The 23,145-nt window shown below is 40.1% G+C and overlaps 2 protein-coding genes across 6 annotated transcripts in view; one reads left to right on the top strand and one right to left on the bottom strand.

Annotated features, from left to right (window-relative positions):
• Positions 1 to 3,450, bottom strand: part of LOC107326489 (uncharacterized) — a 64,299-nt gene extending 60,849 nt beyond the window's left edge. For 4 of the 5 annotated variants that reach the window (XM_088133080.1, XM_088133083.1, XM_088133085.1 and 1 more), the window contains exon 1: positions 3,317 to 3,450. The gene's annotated coding sequence lies outside the window, so the exon portion shown is untranslated. Of the gene's footprint in view, positions 1 to 3,102; positions 3,174 to 3,316 lie in introns of those variants that run through there. The other variant, XM_088133081.1, reaches the window with a different exon arrangement.
• On the top strand, positions 2,246 to 9,608 carry LOC103067966 (uncharacterized). Its single transcript, XM_025175967.2, has 4 exons — positions 2,246 to 2,326; positions 2,527 to 2,574; positions 4,087 to 4,437; positions 6,141 to 9,608. The coding sequence occupies exons 1-4, from the start codon at positions 2,270 to 2,272 to the stop codon at positions 8,022 to 8,024; spliced, it is 2,340 nt and encodes a 779-aa protein (XP_025031735.2). The 5' UTR covers positions 2,246 to 2,269; the 3' UTR covers positions 8,025 to 9,608.
• The last annotated feature ends 13,537 nt before the right edge of the window (positions 9,609 to 23,145 follow it).

The following is a 23,145-nucleotide window of genomic DNA, read 5'->3' as shown; positions in this document are numbered from 1 at the left end:
GAATAAGCAAAGGTAAAAAATAATAATTCCTTCTTTCGTTCTGAAATCGTTAAGAATAAAAGCTAATACAGAAAACACCTGCTGGTGTGTGTTAGCGAGAGAAATTAGGGAATAAGTTGATTATTATTAACTGCAAAGCCTATAAATCTTATAGCTTTAATTATCTCATTTTTCCAGTCTGTACATGTCAAAGATTAGAATAGGAGCCTCAAAGAAGACTTTCTTTTAAAAAGTAACATTTTAAAATCATTTTGATAATTAATAATTTAAAATATTGAACAATTATAATTTAAAAAAACGAAAATAAAATTTGAATGGGTGCAAACAAAAACCAATGGATTTTGAATATAAATTAATTTCACCTCTGTGAATAAGATTTATTTTGATTTCATTATTAACTGTGGAATTATGTATTGCCCCTCAGCTAAATGTATTGGTGGACTTAAGGATGATTCATATATTTCTGCTCACTGTTTCCTATCTTTCACCTTAATTGATGAGTCTTAGCCAAAGGTTATTATTAATAATCAATTAAACATTATTAATCTGTGATAGAAAATATGTGGAAGTCGTTACCTGATGCTACAGTAAACAAGAGAAGCATGTGTGATATAACCAATTATTTCTATAGAAGATGTGGGTGGCTTTCAGAAGCAGGAAAATTTATTCCTAGGTATCAATTTATGGAACAAGGGAAAAACTTATACGTTCACTGATTTTGGTTGGACAAAATTTAAGCCAACAAAATAAAATTTCTGTAGGTTGTGTATGTGGAGGGAAAAGGCAGGTCTAATTTATGGCACTAGGGTGCCTATAAATTTATTTTCCAGACAACCATTAAAATTGTTCTCAGTGAATTATGAAAAGACCATGTACATATGAACCTGTGTACATACAAACATATATGATGTTCACTTCTCTGTTACCATGATCATGGAAGTACAATCAGTAGTTTGATAGTTGTGCACACTTTCTATGTGTATATGAGCAAGTTGTAATTGACATTACAAGGTGTGAGGTGTGTATGGAGTTCTGTCTAAAGGACACCAACAATTGTGACTAATGTAGGTGTTGGTCCATGTGTTTATGGAGTCTTTTCAGCATTTCCAGCCTATAACTAAAAGTTGGTGAAAGTATTGGGGAAATAAACAACATTTCTACTATTCAGTCTCTGACAAACTATCAACATTAGTGTTCTTCAAGGAAGAACACAGCTTGCTAATAAGAAGGTGGATTTCTGCATGCATTCTCTCCACTAACCTAAAATTTAAAATGCATTTAAGATGCTTAAAGGTAAGCCCTGAATTTAAGAAGCTCTCTCCATGAAGAAACAGAAAATAAATTAAAAACAGTAAAAATCTTGTGCAGTGCCCAACTTCCCTACTTCAATAGTTCACTTTTGTGTGTCTATATGTAGGTATACCTGTCAGAAATCCAGAACTCCAGAAAAAGACAGGGCCAGGACAAAGAATAAATAAATTAATAGTAATTGAAGTAATACCTATTGATTAAAATTAGTTATATGTAAACTAAGAATTTTAATTTGTAAATGTTCATTTTAAAATTAATTGGTGTCCCCAACTGCACATAGCAACCATTCTCTCTTACATATATACCACATATCCACAAATGCGCAAATATCCACACACGCATAAACATATACACATATGCACCAATTTCCCTCCCTCTTTCCAACAGAAACAGCTAAAAAGAAGAAAAATAGGATGGAGATGTAGTCAGAGAAAGGGGTGAGAAAGGGAAAAAAAGAGAAGCAAAATCGGAAGGAGATAAGGTGATGAAAGAGGTTATTGGACAAAGAAATAAAAGAAAGAGAAGTCCTGTTTAGCTGTCATAAAAAGGGTTTAAATTCCATAAGAAAGGAGCCTCCTCCTTAGCCATGGCTAAACTTCAAAGGACTAGACTTCAAAGGTATTCACACTTTTCAACATCTTTCCCAATTCACAGATAATTATCTGGGAGGAAAAGTCCTTGTCTTCCTATAGTAAATATGGCACAATGTTTCTGAAAATTGTGTCTTGGGAAGCTATATCTGGCAGCCCATGGATCAAAGCTGACTTGACTCACCAGTGGATTTATCATTTACTTGTGCCATTCTGTCAACAGAGCCTTTTTGCCCTGAATGAGCTAAGACATATCTCAACACAAGAAAAAGAAAGTAACAATAAGAGATCCCTTCCACTGCTATAATCAAGGGCTGAGTGTAACTTGGGAACATTTCTTTTGTTGTTACAGACATCCTAAAATAAAAATGAAGACAACTGGTCTCTTGCTCATCTCATTATGGTCTCTTTGCTGGGCTCGTCCTGTAAGTACTCTTTAAAGTGTTAGGGTGGTTCAACATATTCTTCTGAAAGTTTGAACTTTGCCTCTCTGAGCCAAGTTCCTTTTTAAGAGATTTGTTTGCTTATTTATTTATAACATTGTATAGCCACCCTTCTTAAAACCAAACTCTGGGTACCTCGCAATGATGGACAGTAATATGATTCTTCTTTCTAATATTTTCAGATATCCAGATATCCAGGTGCACACCACAGCAGCTCCAAAGAACACTGGGTAAGTAAATCAACATCACTATATTTTCTCAATTTCGGTCACAAAATTATTTTGGAAATCAAAGACAGGAAAGGACGTGGCTACACAAACTAAGCCAACTCAGTGAACCCCCAACATTCTGAGTTGTAATGCCAGTGAAATCACATAGGGGCTGCATGGCAGCAGCATAATTGAAGCAACATTTTCTATCCTGGTTGAAGAGCTTCTGTAATTCTGTTAGGCTTATGTTTGCACTTATGGTTTCTAAGGGAATGGTAGGTGAGCAGCTGGAACTTGACCTGTGAATAAAGCAAGTCTTCCTTTGATGATGTTTCTTAGGTAGCAGCTTCTGCATAAGTCCTCTAGGGCCAGAGAGTGGGAATATCTACATAAGAGAGTTGGGTTCAGATGGTCGCCCTTACAGCAGCCCCATTTAAGTAAAGCCAGTCATGAATAATTTAAGTCACAACAGGGTCAGTGGGGGCTTCCCAGTGAAAGCAGGAGAGTTACCACTTACCCTGTAGATCAAGGGCTGCAGCCTATGCTTACCTTGCAGATGATCTCTTTTGTTCTTTTGATGTTTCTCCATTGCACAGTCTCTCTCTCTCTCTCTCTCTCTCTCTCTCTCTCTCTCTCTCTCTCTCATTCTTTCCTGCCTACTTTCGCCCACTGGTCTTCCTCCCTCACTTGTTCTCTTGTGCTGTCTTGCTCATTCTATCTCATTCTATTGGTCACTTGATCTATCTCTTGCTCTGTCACTTACCTGCTCCATTGCTTGTTCCACTATTCAGGCAGTCTGTCACCTCCTCTACTGTTTTGCTTCATTGTTCACTCTACTGCTCACGTCTCACTTATCCTTTCTGTTACTCACTCACCCATCCTCCCCCCTTGTGCATCTTTCTCTTGCTTTGTTTCTTTGTGGGGAAAAAAAAAAGCTGCCACAGGGGCTTTTGACGGTTGCTAGGGGGTGGACTTTCCCGCTTCTGCCAGTACTGCTCCAATGTGCAAGATGCTGATCAGACAGAATGTTTATCTACCCATGTAAATTCAGAGCCTGTATAATGCCTGACTAGTGCTCTTTGTTTGCTCAGCCAAATGGCCATGGAGGAAAGTTGTTAGACTTCCTCACCTCACCCTCTGACTCTCAGCTCACACTGAGTGAGTGTAGTAATGTAGTAATGAGACTGACATGGAGAGTCAGTGGACTGGACTTGCTCTTCATGGGGGATGCATTGCAAGTCCAGAGGATTTTGGTGTGACAAGATTCTATATTAGCCCTGAAAATGCTGCAGATACATTCCCTATCATTGTAAGCAATGAGATAAGATTCTTTAGATGAAAAGGGTGGCAAAACATCTCCTTTCTGAGTTCTGTCTTGCCAGCAGAAGATCATCAGGTGCTGTATTTCTTGAAACATCTGATATTAAACTGTTCTTAGGATTACAATAAGATTATCTTGTTTCTATATTCAGCATAAGAATATGTACCAGATATAACTAGCAATGTGTCCTTTTATTTCCATTTCTTGGATAGACTATTTCAGTTGAAGAAAGCTTGAACAAGATAGCTGATTCCACAGACCATGAAGATGCAGGAAACAGACGAAGCTCAAGCACAGAAGACAGAAGGAAAGAACTTGGAGACAACAGCTGTGAAAATTGTGAAAGGAACAGTTTCCCCAGGAAGGTTTCCAGCAGTAGCCTTGAGAGCTTTGCAGAAAATGATCATGAATGGAGCACTCAAGACAATGAAGAGGGAGGTTATTTCAGACCCCAAATGGTCCATAGGAAATGGCCAGACAGCAAGGATTCCCATAACCACGATCACCAGCAGGAAATAAATGAGGAGAGTTCTGATGATGAATCTGCTGGCAGAATGTCATTGGTAGGTCTTCACAACATTCTTATATAAGCACTGAAGTGCAATGGGTGGAATTATTTTCCCATTAGAAAGAAAAAATTACAGTTTCATCATCTTAATTTGTCCCATTGAATATAAAATGGAAGACCCAAAGCATCACCCCAGATAATCACCATCCTGCTTATATTATTTTCCAGTTTTATGCTATGCTGCATTCTATCCCCACTGAATTCTGGTTCCATCAGAGTCCTCTTCATATGAATGTCAGTCATTAGTCTGGGCCTGCAACACTTTAGATTCTAGGCGAAAAAGGAGCTTCAGAGCACATGTAACCTCTGTTGGTCACTGCTTAAATCAATTTTAAGGTATCTTTCCCTGGGATTGTGCTGCATCTGCAGCTAGCAGCTATATGATCATGGGGGAAAGACATAGCTGCTTTAAGGTGTTATGTGAGTGACTCACGTGGTCTGATGCTTCTTTTCTTCTTGGACTCCAAAGCTCTTCATAGCACTAATTGTTTCTGAACAGGGATGGAGATGATGTTGCTGCCCCTCCTAATAGAAGCACTGTTGGGCTTGCCCTGCTCTATTTGTTTGCCCATAATCAGTAGGCTTCTGAATAGGTGTTCCTCTTATGAGAGATGGCATTTAAAGGGTCTTCTTCAGATATCCACATTACAGCTATGCATACATACTATTCTGCATTTTTTCTCCCACTTCTCATTCAAAATGCTAGTAAAGAAGGTGCTTTCCATTTTTTTTTAAGGTGAAGAACATGTAAGAAAAATTATTGTAGTGGTGGGTAGTGTTCTTGCACTTTTTTAGCTATGGGGTGGGGGACAGGAATTAAGGGGGTATGAGAATGTCCTATCTTTCATTATGCAGAGATCTCTCCAACAGATTGCAGAAAGCCTTCCTCACTTTCCCTCCTTCAGTAAGTCTTCCCAAGTGGAGATATTATAAAGGAACTCTTTTGAAGGTTTTTTTTTCCAGATTGGAAAGTATAGTCAGCCAAGAAGGTTTCAGAGTGATGGAAAGATACTTAATGGAAGATGACAATGCCAGCAATAGCACTCTCTGCCATCTTCAACAGTAACATGCACTCAAAAAGCATCATGAGAAATTTACCCTGCATTCTCAAGAACCTGGGAATAACCTAGAAAAACAGAAGCTAGGGATGGTCAACATTGATGATACAAAATGCAGTTAATTTGGACAGGGGGAAGGAGGCCAAATGGTTAGGGAAGACTATCAGAACTGTGATTTCCATATTTTCAGGTCTGAGGAATGACTGCAAGGATTCTTTGCATTTTTAACAGCATAAAGCCTATTTTAGGGGCCAGAGTTCAGTTTTGGTATGTTTCCTATCTTTAGATGAAATGATAATGCCTATTTTTTAGGCATTATGATTGGGGAAAGATTGGGAGTTGCAAAATGGATTTCAAGGACTACATGAAGAGGGATAAAAGAAGTGGAAGCAGCTACCAGCTATTCAGAGACAAGAATGATTCATAACACATCTGTTCCACTTCAGTATAAATATAAATTATTAAATAGATTTTATGACCATTGCTTTAGGGAGGCCCTTCAATAATGTAGGAAATAATGCCCTATACTATGAGATGCATTTTTGTGATTGAAGGTGGGTAGAAGCAAGAGCTGCAATTATTCTATGAAACCTTAAAATGAGCCTATGTTGTTTTCCTCCCTATTTGTCTTCTGGCACAGGAGGACCAAAGTGAAGGCCACCTTTATGGGGCTAACAAAGAATCCAAAGAACAGTTTGATGTTGAGAATGATGGCATGCTTTATACCCCAGAACAAGTCCTTTATACTTTTGTGGAGAAAGGAGGAAGTGATCTAACAACTGAGGAAGACACCAGTGGTGATGACTCTTTAGATGAAGATCCTGGGCACACTAAATCTCCAAGTGAAGTAGATGCTCTGCAACCTCCAGCAACTCATGGAGAACAGGATGGTAATACTGTAAGTCAACATTCTGATGATAGTAGCAGCAGCAGCAGCAGCAGTAGCAGCAGTGAAAGCAGAAACCTTGAGACAGATGACAACCACATTATTGATTATGGCAGACGACATGGAGGTGATAGTTACAGTAGCAGCCAAGAAGACAGATATGATTATCAAAGTGAAGAAATGCAAGGAGATGACCCAAGGGCTTTTGAGAGCCCTGACAGTGATTCCCACATGCTTCCTGAGGCTGTTCATTCAAAAGAAAGCAGCCAGGAAATCAGCAGAGAAAGGGGGAAAGGGGAAACCATACATCAGAGCAAAACCATAGAACATTTTGACAGAAATGTATATAATTATGTTGATGGTGATTCAGATGAAGATAACAGCCCTGAATATGAAAAGAACAAATCCTTGAAAGAAGATGATGATAACTCTGAAGTAGACAGCCGTCTTGTAGAAGATATTAGTCAATCAACAGAAAATGTTCCCAGTCAGTCCAGGGAAGATGCAACCAGTCATTCTGGGAAGTCTGTAGAGAGTTTATCCAAGAGGCATAGTCACAGCCAATCTAGAGAGAACTTCAACAGCCATTCTAGAGAAGATATGCACAGCCGGTCCAGGGAAGATGATAAGCACAGCCGGTCCAGGGAAGATGATAAGCACAGCCGGTCCAGGGAAGATGATAAGCACAGCCGGTCCAGGGAAGATGATAAGCACAGCCGGTCCAGGGAAGATGATAAGCACAGCCGGTCCAGGGAAGATGATAAGCACAGCCGGTCCAGGGAAGATGATAAGCACAGCCGGTCCAGGGAAGATGATAAGCACAGCCGGTCCAGGGAAGATGATAAGCACAGCCGGTCCAGGGAAGATGATAAACACAGCCAGTCCAGGGAAGATGAAACCAGAGGGCATAGTCAGAGCCAGTCTAAAGAGAACATAAGCAGCCATTCCAGAGAAGACAAACATAGCCAATCAAGGGAAGATGATGTACACAGTCAGTCTACAGAACTCTCTAGGCAATCGAGAGAGGATGAAGACACAATATCTGAAGAAGATATAAAGAGTGAATCCACTGAAGATACCAGAAGTTCCCAAGAAAAAGACTTTGTGGAAAAGTCTAAAGAGACAGAAGAGGAATCAGATGAGCACAGTTCTAGCCAATCTAAAAATCAGGAAAGTCACTCTGTTGAAAAATCAGGAAACATGCCACCAAGAGCCACTGAATCCAGAGAATTCAAGTGGCATCACAGCAGATCAAGTGAGAAGAGTTCTTCTATGGAAGAGAGTGAAGAATCAGCTGAAGATACAAAGGATGACAGCAGATTGTCTCAAAGTGCATCATCTGAGAGCAGCAAATTATCTGAAGAAAGTGCCAGCAGTGATGACAGTAATTCAAATGAAGAAGGGCAAGATCAACAAAGCCAATCAGCAGAAACCAGTGAATCCAAAGAAGAGGAAGATAGCTATCCTACTGAACGAAGTAGTCAATCCAGAGAGGATGCAATGAGCCAGTCTGACAGCATGGAGGATAACAGCTGGTCAAGAAGCATGGAGCTTGAAAACCGAAAGTTAATGCTTGACATTTACCATAACAAACCCTTTAGTGATTATGATGATAATGATTGCCAGGATGGGTATTAATTTAATGCATGAAAAACAAAGAAACTCAACTTTGTACAGTAGTCTGAGGTCAGGATTCTTTCTTTTAATTTATTTAATTGTTCTGGCAATGTGAAAGCTGACAGGTAGAATTGGCAATTCTAGGAGAACCAGAGGCTCCAATGAAGCACAAATGCACCTGAGAGGTGTCAAAGACGACAAAATCAGTTTCGGCAAGATTTGACACACACTGATTGTCATGGAATGAAGTTCAAAGAGAAATATGAGCTAAAGTTGGGCGATATTTCTCAGAATGAACAGTTGAAGAATTTTGCAGAGACTGAAAGCGTTTGGATAACAGTGGCAGCTGTCAGCAGTTTTCCTTCACAAACTCTTTCTGCTGTCACTGAATATTTTTTCAGAGGCTGATATTCATTTCTTTCACACAACCCTACTAAAAAGAGATTCAGTTTATACTTGTGCGCATATGTGCACACAACAATCCAGGACATGTAGTTTATTACTGTTGTAGATTGTGCCTATGATCTATTTAACAGGAAGTTTTCCCTTTAAGTACACATGACAGGCTGGGCAACCTGGATTCACAGGCCACACATGGTTCCCCCTTTTGTGTGTGTGTGTGTGTGTGTGTGCATGGAAGCCCCTGTCCCTTAATTTACACTGCTGAAATCTGGTGACACAACACAGATCCTTCCATGCTAAGACAATTTCCAATAGCAAATCTTTCAAAAAGTGCAAATTTCAGTCCCAATTCTTTATCATGATGTCAACATATCATCAGCACACTGTTTGGAGTGTGTTTGGGTTTGGAGGAGGAGGAGGAGGAATCCTTGGCCACGCAAAGTTGTCCAATGCTAGCTTCTTAATGTAACTTCTCCTCCTCCACAAGCTCTACCCATCCGAATAAAGGTTAGTATCTTAGAATTTTTTTGATTCTTGCTATCCAGCCATGGAATGCCTATTTCTATACAGAAGCTCCTTGATACTGTCATGGTTCCAGGCATCAACTGGCTAGTGCCTTGACATTGTTGATGATAAGATGGAATGATACTTTGCCATTTTGAAAGGTTTTTGGAAGAATAAATGTCTGTCTTCTTTTTTACTGTTTCAATGGGATGAGTACATGCAAGACAGCTTTCATCCCTAAAAACTTTTTTTTTAAAAAAAATCTATTGCAAGGTGGGTTGGCTGGCTGGGTGTTCAGACATGTTTTATTCATGTTTAGGAGCAGGCTTTCCCCTGAAGTAAAGCCATGCTCATAAGGAATCCTTGTCCCTTTCCACTGATTGCTTAGTGACAGTAGTACACTATAGGTACAACATTAGTGTATTAGGATTAGACTCAATGGCCTATGACTAAGTGGCACTTAAAGCAAGTTAGTTACTACAGGGACCGCATAGAACAAGACAAACAGAATACATGTCCTGTGTTAAATTCCAATGCACTTCAGTTGGTCTGCAGCCTTAGAAATATCATTAATAATATGGGATGTATGTAATATTTTGTAATAAATGTATAGCTGTGTTGGAAAATACTGTGTTTTAACCCCTCCTTAGTGGAGTTAAATTAAAAAAAAGCAATCCTCTTCTTAGCAATAAAGTTTTTTTAAGCCATATAAAAGTTGATTGCCTGTCTTAACATTTATGCTAGGAGTGATTTTAATGTATTGTATTAAGGTTTGAAGTTCAGTGCATCAAAGTAATGGCAGAACAAATATGTATTTGGGAAATAGTGTTATGAAGGTCATCCTTCCTCCTCATACCCGTCCCCCTAGTTTTTAAGCCTAAAAGCATTTGAAAATTCAAGAGAAATAGTCGCTTTCCAAAACTATGCACCTATAACTAGGCCTACAACCAGATCAGGCTCACCTTCCTCCTAGATGACTTGTGGGAACAGGTCCCAAGCAACCTAGACATTTTGTGATAGCACAGCTTTTTTTCAGCCTGGCACCTTTCTGATATGTTGGGACTGCAGTGACCAGAATTCCCAGCCAATCCTTAGCTGTGCTGGTTGGAAATTTTAGAACAGAGTTGGAGAAGGCCAGGTTGGAGAAAGGCTGCTGTTACCATAATATCTGGATGTCTGATGAAACAAAATGTATACAATACTTCTCTTAATTTTGCAAGGAAACCATCACAGTCAGTCTGGATGGCAATCAAATTCTGAGCAGGCAAGCAGGGGCAGAAAAGGGTGGTGGTTTCATTTAAGCAACAAACTGGCCAATGTGAGACCTTATAGTAGAAGTACTCAACCTGAAAAAGTTCATTGTAGTTGCTAGAGCTTTTCCCAAAATGGTTTCTTTTAATGTGACTTTAGGGTAATAGTCTTATATAATTTGTATTTCACTGATTACATTCAGTCTGAATTAAATACAAAGGAAATCAAACCAAATGTCATTTTTCTCATGGTCCCATCTGATTTTTGGACTGCTGCTTCCAGCATTTCCCTCCACTTGTGGTCCTCAGCTGCTTTCCCCAAAGTTGCTCAGCGCTGCTTTAGAGCAACAAGGGGAATTTCTTTATGTCTAGCAAAAGAAAAAAGAGGCTCACACAAGAAGCCAGCCCTTCCTCCCCACCCACTGGAAAACAGTCTGCTGTATTTCTAAACTCTTAGAAATTAAATGTTGCCATCTCCTCCTTCCACACCACACCCCAAGACCGTATCCTTTTGGCCAGAAGAGAGACCTGTTCAGGAGACATGAAGCATTTAGAGCCAGAGGTTGCAGCCACATGCAAAACCCTGTGGGTACAAGGCTATGAAAAGCTAGCGTGTGCAACCAGCTTGTCCTGGGCTCAGGGAAGTGTTACTGTTGGGTTAGCAATTAGCTGAGTTAGGGGAGTGATAAATCATTGTACAAATACAGATTATGCTGTTTTGTTCAATTCCCCTTCATTATCTCAGCCATCTTCCTCATATGTACCTTCACACATGAAACTAGACACAAACATCCAAGCAATACTGATAAATGCAAGTTATAAACATGAACACACATTGTGCACAAACACTCTGGGTTATGACTGCTTTTAACTGTCTTCCTTGTGGTGAATTTATTTCCATCATCAACAGACTGCTGAATCTAAGTCTAATCCAGTGTGGGGTAGCAGTTAGAGTGTTAGATGGGGACTGAGGCTGAGACCTAGAGGACTTTGTGCCAGTCATTTTCTGTCAGTGCTTCTTGTCTGAGCAGTGCTACTGATCAAAGAAAAGATGCGTGCCTCAGGAGCAGGTTTTCTGCTGCTTTTTTTTCTGAAACTTGCAGAAGAACTAACTCCAGTGAATCTGCAAGAATTACAACATACACATGAGGCCCAAGTTAATTAACTAATGATACACAGGTATGCTTAATCAATCAATAATAATAACTCAATACACAACACTACTTGCAGTACTTACCTCAAGGGACCCTGGGTTTCTTAGACACAAGGTGGGATACAAAATGAAATGAATCTTCCTCAACCTAATTACTTCCAGTTGTCTGGGACTCAACTCCTAGAAGGAGTTTTGCCAGTAGCCACAGCAAGATATGCGGCAAAGAATAACATATGCCCTTGGAAAGGGGTATCATTTTTGGTCCCCCCACTGTCTTGCCATGGTGCACCCATATTGTCTATAGCTGCAGCTCCTGCTGATCATTGCTGCTACTGCTGGATTCTCAAAACATGCTAGGCTAAAACATTTGGATACTTGAGGCTTTAGGGTCTTGTGGGAACCCAGCCATTGATCTACCATATTGTATGAATCTGAAGCAGGACAGGAAGAGTATTGACACTTTTGAGCTTTGGTGTTGGAGAAGACTCCTGAGAATACTGAGGACAGCCAAGAAAACAAACAAATGGATCATCAAACAAATCGACCTGGAGTTCTCACTCAAGGCACAAATGACCAGGCTTAAATTATCCTACTTTGGACGCATTGCGCAAAGAGCTAGCTCTCTGGAAAAGGCTGTAATGCTGGGAAAGGTAGAAGGAAAGAGAAGAAGAGGACAACCAACAGCAAGGTGGATGGACTCAGTTGCAGTGGCATTGGGAGTCCTGAAAGAACAGGTTAGGGATAGATCACCATGGAGAAAATCTATCTGTGTGGTTCCTAGGAGTCGAAAACGACTTGATGGCACAAGATCATAATCATCAATGAATCTGAAGGGCTCTTCAAGGTAGACCAGACTAGGAAACCAAAGTCATGCAGGTCAATATTATTTTTATTATAAAGACATAGAAACAGAACCTTGCAAGTCTGAATGCACTCCCCCCCCCCCCTTTATCTTCATGAGAACTGGTAAAGGTCTTGTCTGAGACATTTTGTCAAGTTATAGTTCTGCCCTGGACTCCGTTTTTTTTTTTTTTTATCTGACCATTGTCTTGGCAGAGGCTCTTCCTCCTCTTCCTCAAGGCCATTCCCTTGTCCCACTAAAGAATCAGGCTATCCCATTCAGGCATAATATAGTTTCTTTATTTGGGCATAGCATGTTACATTAACGCAGCAACTGTGTTTAGGTAATATGGGTTTAAGTTTTAGTATGTTGTATGAACCCAGCCACTGTTTAGTTTTTAAAAGTATTTGTCATATAGAAAGGATTCCAGTCACAGTACTGTAGGCCCCTGAAGTACTCCTCAACTGAGTTGACCCTGAGTAATGGATGCTTCCTCAGAACAAGGCAGTGAAGTCACAGTGGCGCCAGAGGACCTCAACACTGTCGCAAGGCTACAATTTAACCAGAAAAGCTGTTGTGAAAATTCTTTGCAACTTTGCAAATAGCCAGCAAGGGGCACTGCTGTGTAACATCAAGAACTGTAACTGCCCAACTGTTTTTGGGTGGACTTGGAGATTGGCTGTGCAAACATTCCATGCAAGTTTATTAGATGCTGAAATCACATAAGATGGTGTGTCTCCAGAGAGATGATGAAAAATGGGGGTTGTAGGATTATTAAACCCACTTGGAAATGTGCCTGCAGCAATGCATAATGATCTGTGTAAAGATTAATTTCTTCCTATGAAAAACATACTGTTTTCTTAACAACACCACTATCACCAGCACCACTGATTTAGATATATCTATGCTAGTACTAGTACAAACGTTTAAAATACTTCCAGCTCTGTTAATATAAAAACTGTCTAAGTGGTCTCTTGTCTGCTTTCTACCTGCAAAGGGATTGATGTATCTCACAAAGGTTGGGAACACCTCTGATGTTAGCATTTCAATTTTCCATGTATGCAAGCATATTAACTGTATGTAATGAATTTAATTTTAAATACCCACCTCTTTTTTTGCCATTCTTGCTTCACATTATCTAGCCTTCGTCTTTACTTTGCCTGCCAATTTACTGCAAGTAGTTTTTTTAAAAAAAGAATGAATCAATGAGTTGGACTTCAACATTATGTGGATGATACCCAGCTTTTTACCTCCATCCCGGCCGCCTGAGTGATGCCATGAATGTCCTGTCCCGGTGTCTGGAGGCTGTGGGGCCTGGAAGGGGTGCAACAGGCTTTAGCTCAATGAAAGCAAGACTGAGTGGCACTGGACCTTCTAGTGCTGGAAGCCTTCCATTGTTGCTGTTGGGTGGGTTGGAACTGCCTCAGACAGACCCAGTACATAATCTGGGGGTCCTCCTGGACTCACGGCTCCTGCTCAAAGAGCAGGCAGCAGCTGTGGCTAGGAGGGCCTTTGCATATCTTTGGGTTGTGTGCCAGCTGTGCCTGTTCCTGGACCAGGAGGGCCTGCTCATTGTCACTCATGCCCTTGTGACCTCTCGTCTGGACTACTGCAATGTGTTCTACATGGGGCTGTCCTTGAAGAGCATTCAGCAGCTTCAACTGATACAGAATGCAGCAGCATGGGTAATAAATGGCACCAGTTATTCAGCACATGTAACACTACTACTCCATGAGCTGCATTGGCTTCCAGTGGGCTTCCAGGTGCAATTCAAGGTGTTGGTTGTCACCTTCATGGCTTAGCACCGGGTTACTTGAGGGGCCGTCCCTACACAGTTGTTTCTACCCATCTGATCTGGTCAGACAGGATGGGCATGCCTTGGGTTCCATTGGCCAAAGAATGTGAGTTGGTAGAGCCTAGAAGACGTGTCTTCTCTGCCGTAGCGCCCAGCTTGTGGAACATTTTCCCACCAGAGATCAGGGTGGCTCCAACCCTGCTGGCCTTTCTTAAGGCCCCGAAGACCTGGTTCTGGGCCTGGACCTGAAGCCCCAAGGATATGCAGGGACCCACTTCTTGGTTATGTTAGTGATTTGGGTTGATGTTGCTTGACCACTGTGTATTTTAACTTTTGCAAGGTTTATAATTATTTTTATTATATCTGTTCACCTACCAGAGTCACTTGTTGAGATGGCTGGCCATATAAATTGGATAAAACAAACAAACAAACTTTCAGAATCTGGAACCTGCATGGGATTTTGGAATTGAAATCCAAATATCTAGGCTGAGGAAGGCCATTCTAAACTGAGCATGGTATAAGGAAATACATATTTCTGTGTCTTTTAAGCAACAAATCCTATTTTTTTCTGCAAGATTTGTATTTTCTCTCTCTTCTGGAAGGAGAGCTGACTAGCAGGTGATGCTCTCTCTTATCACTGTGTCTGAACAATACCAGCAAATTTCACAAATGTGTTCCCTAAAGAAAAAAATAATTTGACTCACTTTTCACATCAGAGTAATGTGTCAGCAATCTATACATGAGTGTGGAGGTGGTCCTGGGGCTTCTGAAGTTATTTGAATTTGTAATGGTTAGATTATCATGTTGGCATATTGCCATATTCTGAAGATCTGAGGACTCAAGTTGGGATCTAGTAAAAACAGTATTGCCCCACAATTAGCTGACCTCACCTCATTTCAAAGAAGCAAGCAAGGTTGGACTAAACTATGTAGTGCTTGGATCATCAGGAAGTATCAGGGTTGTTTTGCAGTCTAGAGTTGTTGAAAAATCTTCCTAGAAGAATACAGCATACCACTTCCAAATTGTTGCCAAGAAAACTATATGGAGGGGTCTATGAAATCACCTAGAGTTGAGCTCAACTTGAAGAAAGTGATCCACAAGGGGAATGGTAATTACACTGACATTACAGGAAAGAATCGGAAGAATCTTGCTTTTAATGCCTGGATTTTTAAAAGTAAAATAAGTGTGTTAAGTTGGTTGGAAGCTGATTTTGCTCCTTATTTCATGGAAGAAATGGCCCTGAAAAGTTTTTGATTGAGATGAGAGACCATAAGAAGAACCAGGATTGTAGGCTAGGCTGGCAAGTTGAACAAACTTCTTGAAGATGACAATAGCAAAGGACATCAACCTTGCTGCTAAAAAACCAACATGACTGTGTCCACAAAATCACCAGGGATGGAGCTTGACAAGAAAACTTGGCCTTTAAAGAGAAATGCTTTACCAGTTCCTGAAGAGGAATGTGGATGGAGATAGCCATCTGCTGTATCTAATAGGAGATATTTCTATTGCTGTTCCAAAGTTGGCTTGGAAGTTGTAGAATCTTGAGAGTGGGCTGTATAAAAACCTTCATAATGAACAAACAAACAAGTATTTCCCACCAGCATTGTCCTTAAGGCACAAATTTTCAAGCTATGAGCTGTGCTCGAGTGGGATGCTGAGGGGTTGCACTCCAAAAAATAGTGGATGGCATGCCGGGGGGAAAAAGTCATTTGTATGTACATTTAATTAAAATTAAACCTATTTTATATGATTGATTCTCAGTCATGTATTTAATAATTTAATTTCCTTTTCTGTTACACTGAGTAACATTTGGTATCAACTCTGAGGTCTCAGGGAGATAGAACCAAGGTTTTACAGGTCTTGTGTGGCTCTGGAGCCTTAAGCTGTGTATCTCACCTGGAAGGAAGAAGAGTGCTGATGATGCCTAAAGGTCATAAAAAATTGAATCTCCTGAGATGTCTGGGTCAAAAGTTCTCTGCAGTAAGATACACCATAGAGTTTGTGTCAGGGTTGATTTGTTTTTTTGGTGTCTTCAAGTCAGTGTTGACTCCTGGCGACTGCCTAGACTAGTCTCTGCAGTTGTCAGATTAATGTAGCAGAATTCTTCTACCTGCTTTGGGAAGCACAGAAGATTAAACACTTCGGAAACTGTGGGTTGGAGTATTAATAACTTCAGGCATCCTTCCTGGAGGATTGAGGTTAAGATGCTGTCGTGGCAATTGGAACAGATCGATAAAACCAGAATGAGAGTGTCATTGTAATTCCTGAAAGGAAATCTTTCAATTTCTTTCAAAGGCACTTATTAGCAATTTCCTAAAATAAGGACACTTCCATTTATTCAGGGTTTTCCAGAGCTCCTTGGTGAACTTGAGTATTCTTTGGCTGTTCTTAGAGTTGGCTCAGAACCATGTAAATATGGAAATGGTTGAAGTGTAACATAGTCCTAACTCATGCACACAATCAGCCAGGAGATTTTCCTGTAACCCAATTCAGTTCATTGATCCTTAACCTAGGAATGTCTTTGTGGCTTATGCAAAATGTCATCTTAGATTTGTCATAGTAGTACCAATTCCATAATATATGACACTGAAACAGAACCAAAAACCAAAGCAAAACAAAACCCCCAAAGACAAACAAATGCATACCATACACTTTGGGGAGGTTTTTTTTTCAAATGTCAGAAGTGCAAGCTTTCATCATTTGGTATAAAAAGGAAAATTGGAAATGGGGAGGAACGAGACAATCTGGTGCCTTTCAGAAGGTTTGGAGTTCAGCTCCCATAATTCCTTGCTACTACCCATGCTGGTGGTGGAGGCTGAAATCCTAAATTTCTGGAGGGTAACAGATTGCCTAACTCTGTTGTAAACAATAGCCATACAATGCTTAAAAGGCCTGGACTATTTGATGACAATACATCGCTAACTTCCTAGTTTTGTAGTTTAGCTACACTGGTAGGAATACAGGAAACCCCTTTATGGGGTCCAGTTACTTGTCCATTTAGCTGACGAGTAGCTATTCTGACTGGAAGCTGCTCTCCAGGGTCTCATCTACCAAGACATCTATATCACCTGTTATCAGATTCCTCTAAGAATGATAAGAACCTGAACCTGTGACCTTCTGTATTCAAACCATGCACCCCTAACTATGGCCATTCCTCAGTTCAACATTTGTAACAGGACAGAATGTATAGTCCCTATTAAGAAGACCTCACTTAATAACATCACTTTGGGAAAGAACTCTAGCTTGCCAATTTCACAAGAGAACATTTCTCTTTCTTCTCACCCAAAGCATGGTGATTTCCAAGTCTAGAGTAGAGTGTCTTATAAGACTGAAGAGAGCCAGTTTGGTTAATGGCAGTGGGCTAGAAACTTGGAGAGTGAGTTCAAGTCCTGCCTTAGGCATGAAGTCATCTGCATTACTTTGGGCTAGTCACTCTCTCCCTATCTTAGGAAAAAGGCAACGGCAAACTTTTCTGAAAAATGTTGCCAAGTCAAGACTGACTTGCAGGCAAGCTCCCCCACCAAAAAAAACGAATAATTGATTTCTGATTTACACTCATCCCCCTGCATAGACGATGTAGCTAGCCTTGAGCAAATATGACTATATCATAGGATTCTTCAACTACCTGAAAGGATGTCACATTGAAGGCTGAGACCTATCTTCTATCATTCCAAAATGAACAATATGGATGAATGGCCTTAAATTAAATTGAACATTAGGAAAATCTTCCAAACAATATAAGAGCACTTTGTGGGGGAACCAGTTATACACCCAGAGAGATGGTGGCTTCTACTCAAAAGTATGCTTTCAAAAGAGGTGCTTTAATTTGTATTCCTGCAAAGAGCAGGGGATTGGATTCAATGGTCTAAAAGACTATTTTCAATTATTTGGTCCTAGATATTGTCCTATTTATCTCAATACTGAGGTAGTAGTATGACAGTATTATCAATGATACATTTTATAATTGTGACCTTTTATTGGTTAAGGAAACAACCAGATCTGCTGTATTATTCAAGAAAGAACAAACCACTGAGCTAAAGCTTTTTTTCTCTTATAACTAAATCTGGAAAGGAAAGTTGTTAAAAGATATAATGGGTAAAACAGTAAGTATCAATTAAAATACAAAATGATATCCTTACAGCAAATTCCATGTTCTCCCTTAGTTTAGGTGAAATCAACAGCTGCAGCTGCTGGGAGAGCAAATGATCCTTTTTAAAATTTGGGATGTTGGATAGAAAAGCAAGGCATGAGCAATTTGTCCAGGAATTTTTTCTGATGATTATTGCCTATAAATTATTATTGCGGCACAATAGGGTCTTTCAGACACATGCCTGCAACGTGTATTTTTAATCAAACTTTGACACGTCAAAAAAGAAAACCTACTTTTAATTTTTACGTTTCTGTGGCAGTTATATTCTCCTCTAATTCAGTTCCTATTCCCCCCTCAAAATACTGTCTCTTGGACTATTTCGTTGAAAAAAAAAATGTCAGTATCTCACTGATGTTCATTCTCTTTAAGGGCTGTCAGTGTTCTAAATATGTTTCCAGTTTTTCACCACAGTTCTGTGGTCAGTTTTTTTTGTTTTTGTTTTTTCAAATACATGGGTCTGGCCCTTCCCATTTTTATTTTATTTTTTTGCTATATTTTTTAGGACGCCAAAATATAATATTAAACCTTCAAGCTTAATTATGCACACAAATGTATCCCCAATGTCTGTTTGTCCCCCACCCCCATATAATAGTACACCACCAAGAGAAACAACAACAACAACAACGAAAAATAAGGAGAAGGGTTTCAAAGTGTTCTGCACACAAGATCCCTCTTTCATTTGGCCTTTCATTGAGAACTATATTTTTGGAACACCACAGGAATGTAGCCTTGTTTTTAAAAGGGACTTTTCTTTTTAGCCTCAAGCTCTCTCTTTGCTGCTACACCTTGTGAGTAGATGTGTGAATCATGGCAACAAGGCACATTATAAGATTTTAGATATTACTTCCGTAGCATGCACATAGTCAATCAAATCAATCAATCTTTGGTCACTGAGGAAGTTGTCTGTAGTCCATGGAGAGATAGGCCCCGGGAGTCTTGCAATGAACTACACTGATGCATTTTATACGCTTGCATTTTTCCTCCGCTTAAAATCTTTAGTCCCCTCTAGAGTCCAGTTTTTAAATCTTCAAATTACTTACCTCCGTTATGTCTTCCAAAAACCAAAATAGAATCTATTTCCCACAAGAAGCTGTTTGTTCTTCATAATTAATCCCAAAGTCTTATTTAAAAGTTTTAATATTCAAAATGTATCTGGACCCTTAGTCTGTTTATAACTTTCTAGGATTAAAATCTTATTTAGCTTTTTCCTGTTTATTTCAGTTTCTTTAAGTTCTTAAGCTTATAATTAATTTATAATTAATTTTTATTTTGTTCAGAGTTGAAGATAAACTCACCTGATGAGGACTTTTCAAACTTGTCATTCCAAAGGTCTCTAATAGCTTTAAAATGGTTAATAGGCAATTTCCAGAAGTGATTAGAAAGTGTGGTTGGTGAACTTGGTGTCCTTTAAAAGGTTCTGCCGCAGTTGCGAGCAAGATGGCTAATCCCTTCATCTCCTGGTGCTCAAACCCTCAGAAAACTGCTGTCCTGCGGTCTCCTCATGAGGAGCAGCTGTCAGAACACATGTGGGCAATCTCCCTCTTCTCTGTATCCTGAGAAGTTCCAAGGAACTGTTATACTCGCCGGTTCCTTGGTCTTTGCTGCGGTCGTCGGCTCCACTTTCGCAGAGCCGTCTTCAGTTCGCCATACCTCCCCTGAAAGTCTCAGTGGATAGATATTTTTGACTTTCCAGCCCAGGACTCAGAGAGGGAGACTGGCCTAAAGCCACCCAGCTAGCTTTGGATCTAAGGCAGGACTAGAGCCCATGGTCTCCCAATTTCTAGCCTGGTGCCTTAACCATTATACCACACTGGTTCTCAGAGTTTCATAGTTAATACTATTTTAACTCAACCCAATTTACTGAGTTTCGGTAAAAACACTCTACAATAAACTGATAATTCAGACAGGGTTTGTACAACAGTGGAATTTTCTATTTTGACGTAATGAGTAATTTGAAAGACTTGCTGATATCCTGAAAACTTCCATAGCCGTGGTTTGCTTTAGTTTAATTTGCCAGGGTGTAAATAGCATGGCAGTCTAAGAAGAAAAAATGCCCTCACTCAGCTAGTATAGTCAGCTGGTGGGTGAGTTAAATATCACCAAGTAAAAGAATAAAAAACAATATTTCAAAAAACGCACCCAGATCCTTGCATGTATAAATATATAAGGTTAGACTCAAGTTGGGAATTGCTATAAATAGAACAACCTTTCATCAGGGTCTTTTCCAAAGAGTCCTCTCTTCGTATTAGGTGGCCAAAGTATCTGAGCTTGAGCTTCAGTATCAATCCTTCCAATGAGCAGTCAGGGTTGATTTCCTTTAGGATTGACTGGTTTGACCTTCTAGCAGTCCAAGGGACTCCTAAGACTCTTCTCCAGCACCACAATTCAAAGGCATCAATTCTTTGGTGCTCAGCCTTCCTTATGGTCCAGCTCTCACAGCCATACATTGCTACTGGAAAAACCATAGCTAAGATTGAAGGCAAAAGGAGAAGGGGACGGCAGAGGATGAGATGGATAGATAGCATCACTGAAGCAATGAACATGAAATTGAGCAAACTCCAGGAGGCAGTGAAGGACAGGAAGGCCTGGCGCGATATGGTTCATGGGGTCACAAAGAGTCGGACACGACTTAATGACTGAACAGCAACAAATAAATAGAATAATACAGTGCATAACAGTGCAGTAGACTGTGTTCACATTCTCCACCTTCTATCTCCACGTGCTTTCTAAATGACGGTTGACAGATAACTTCAAGGATTCTATTCACTTTCTTATGATTCTTTGGCTGTAAAGCAAATTTCTCCTAACCAGTCCTTCAAAGAGAGGCCCTACCCTTTGTAAAGTAGAATGCATGGTCACCTGATTAGTCCCACTGCCCTTCAGCTTGTTAGCCAAATGGGTTCTATTGCACAACAATTGATAAAGGACTTGGTAGCCCTCAAATGGCACTTTACTTAAATAAGACTAATTCATTTAATATAAAATTTATATGGCAGCCCAACTCACAAAAATATAACTCCAGGAGGCTTACAACCATAAAACAAATCACAATGACAACAAGAGGCACTACAATAAAAAAAGAACCAATCACACTATTGGGGCATAACCACACATACTCAACCTCCCAGGATGAGCTTACTTCACACCTTGGCCCCAGTGCTTGAGGGAACATCTGGGTCTTCAACACCTTCTTGAAGGCTAACTAGGTTGGGGCCAGTCAGATCTTGTTAAAGTTAATTTAAAGGTGATATGAATGACCAACTTGTCCCACACTAGTGTTGGCCATTGTCCGTTCCTAGAGGGCAGGAATGCACTACATTGTCCCTATCCATTCCCAGCCCACCAGGAAGGCAAACCTAGACCCATCTTTGTCTGCTACAGTTCAGGAGTACTATTTCTGACCTGGGCTGGCTCAAGCAGGGCTGTCCAGTTTGTCTGTTTCATTGGAGGCAAAACCCTCAACTCTAATTGTGTACCCAGTGCCCCCTCCCTCCATGTTCACTGATGAAACAGGGAAACGTCAGACCTGTTCCTTGCTGTTTGCACAGTCACTGATGAAACAATAAAAAAATAGAGCTCACTTGTTTATTAGATGCATATCCCATATTTCTTTTGTACAACTCAAGGTGTGTATATAATGTTTCCTCCACAACCAACAACCCTGTGAAGTGGAGTGACCTAAGAGAGAGTGACTGGCCTAAAATCACCCAGCTGCTTCCCTGCCTAAGGAAGGACTAGAGCTCATGGTCTCCTAGTTTCTAGACTAGCACTTTACCCACTACACCATATTTGCTGTCTTAGCCAGTATACCAAACTGGAGTGGTTTTGGGGTAGGAGGGTTTAGAAGTTCAGTGATGAAACACTGAAAGGACATTTTATTATATTTTTTAAATCAAGATGAAATTGACAGGACTGAGTTCTGCCACTTACCCTTTCTAGCCCGAGTAATGGCAGAAATGATACAATCCTGGTGTTTTCTTTTTATCAGTCCAGGAGAGATAAAGAAGGGGAATCCACCAATCAGGGGCCATCACACTCTTGACAGAACATCAGGCCATAAACTATGACCAAAGCAAAGTAATGGGTTCAAATTCAGAAAAGGATTTCTTAAGAAAGCTTAATTGCCAGTTGGCTTATGGATAGAAATCTAGTACTTTAAGGCTGCAATGTTGAAAAACAGACATAATACGCTAGGTGAAAAGGCAATGCTCAGAACAAACACAGATACAGGATAACAACCACAACCAGAGTGTTCAATTCAATTCTTCCCCTTCTGTATACATTTTTAATCTACTGTAACAGTGCTATTGACCTAAATAGTTTATGGGACATAACTCTTGCATATTCCAACACCTCTTCTCAATAATTATTGGCTAATGCAACATATTCATTTTTCTTAGTAGTTCATAATACAGCTCTCCTGTCAGAAGTTTTGTGAGAGCAGGATTGTCAATTGTTAGAGTTGCAGTAGCAAATCCTGCTTAACAATTGAATTAAGCAACTCTTAACTCAATTGTAAAGTATTAGCGTACTTAACAATTCTCAGTTAAGTCCTTATTCTTATGAATACCTAAACAGATGATCCTTCCAATAGAAGAGAATATGTGTAGCTCAGGGTTGAACTGTGGAGTCCTTCATATCTATGTGCTTTATTCTGCAATTAAGTCCATCAATTTTCAACACTGCAACAGAACCTTGATTGATCTGCTTTGTTCCAAGACCAAATTGGCAAGTCGTTGTCACAAACAGTTTATGCAGCTGCATAGGGTATTTTGCTTCTGTTAAGAAAAGCACTACAGAAGTTTGTTTCCTGCTTGACAATGCTTTCACAGCAAAAATAAACAGCTGCCTGGCATTGCTGAAAGCCACAGTTGGAAGTACATGGTTGCCTTCAAGCAGAGCAAATGCATTTTAACCGAATCCAATCTTTGTTAGTTGACGCTGAGACTTTTATGCAAATTTCTATTGCTGCCACAATGTTTGGTCTAGTAATGGCAGCAATCTGCTTTCCAGTTGCACGTTGGTGATTGATTGGCTATGTCCCATC

The sequence above is a fragment of the Python bivittatus genome, unplaced genomic scaffold (genome assembly GCF_059951505.1).
Source record: "Python bivittatus isolate LINGU-HERP-01145 unplaced genomic scaffold, Pbiv_v1 ctg000070_np1212, whole genome shotgun sequence".
NCBI lineage: Eukaryota > Metazoa > Chordata > Lepidosauria > Squamata > Pythonidae > Python > Python bivittatus.
The sequence above is the reverse complement of the archived record's forward strand: the minus strand, read 5'-3'. Positions and strand labels throughout refer to the sequence as shown.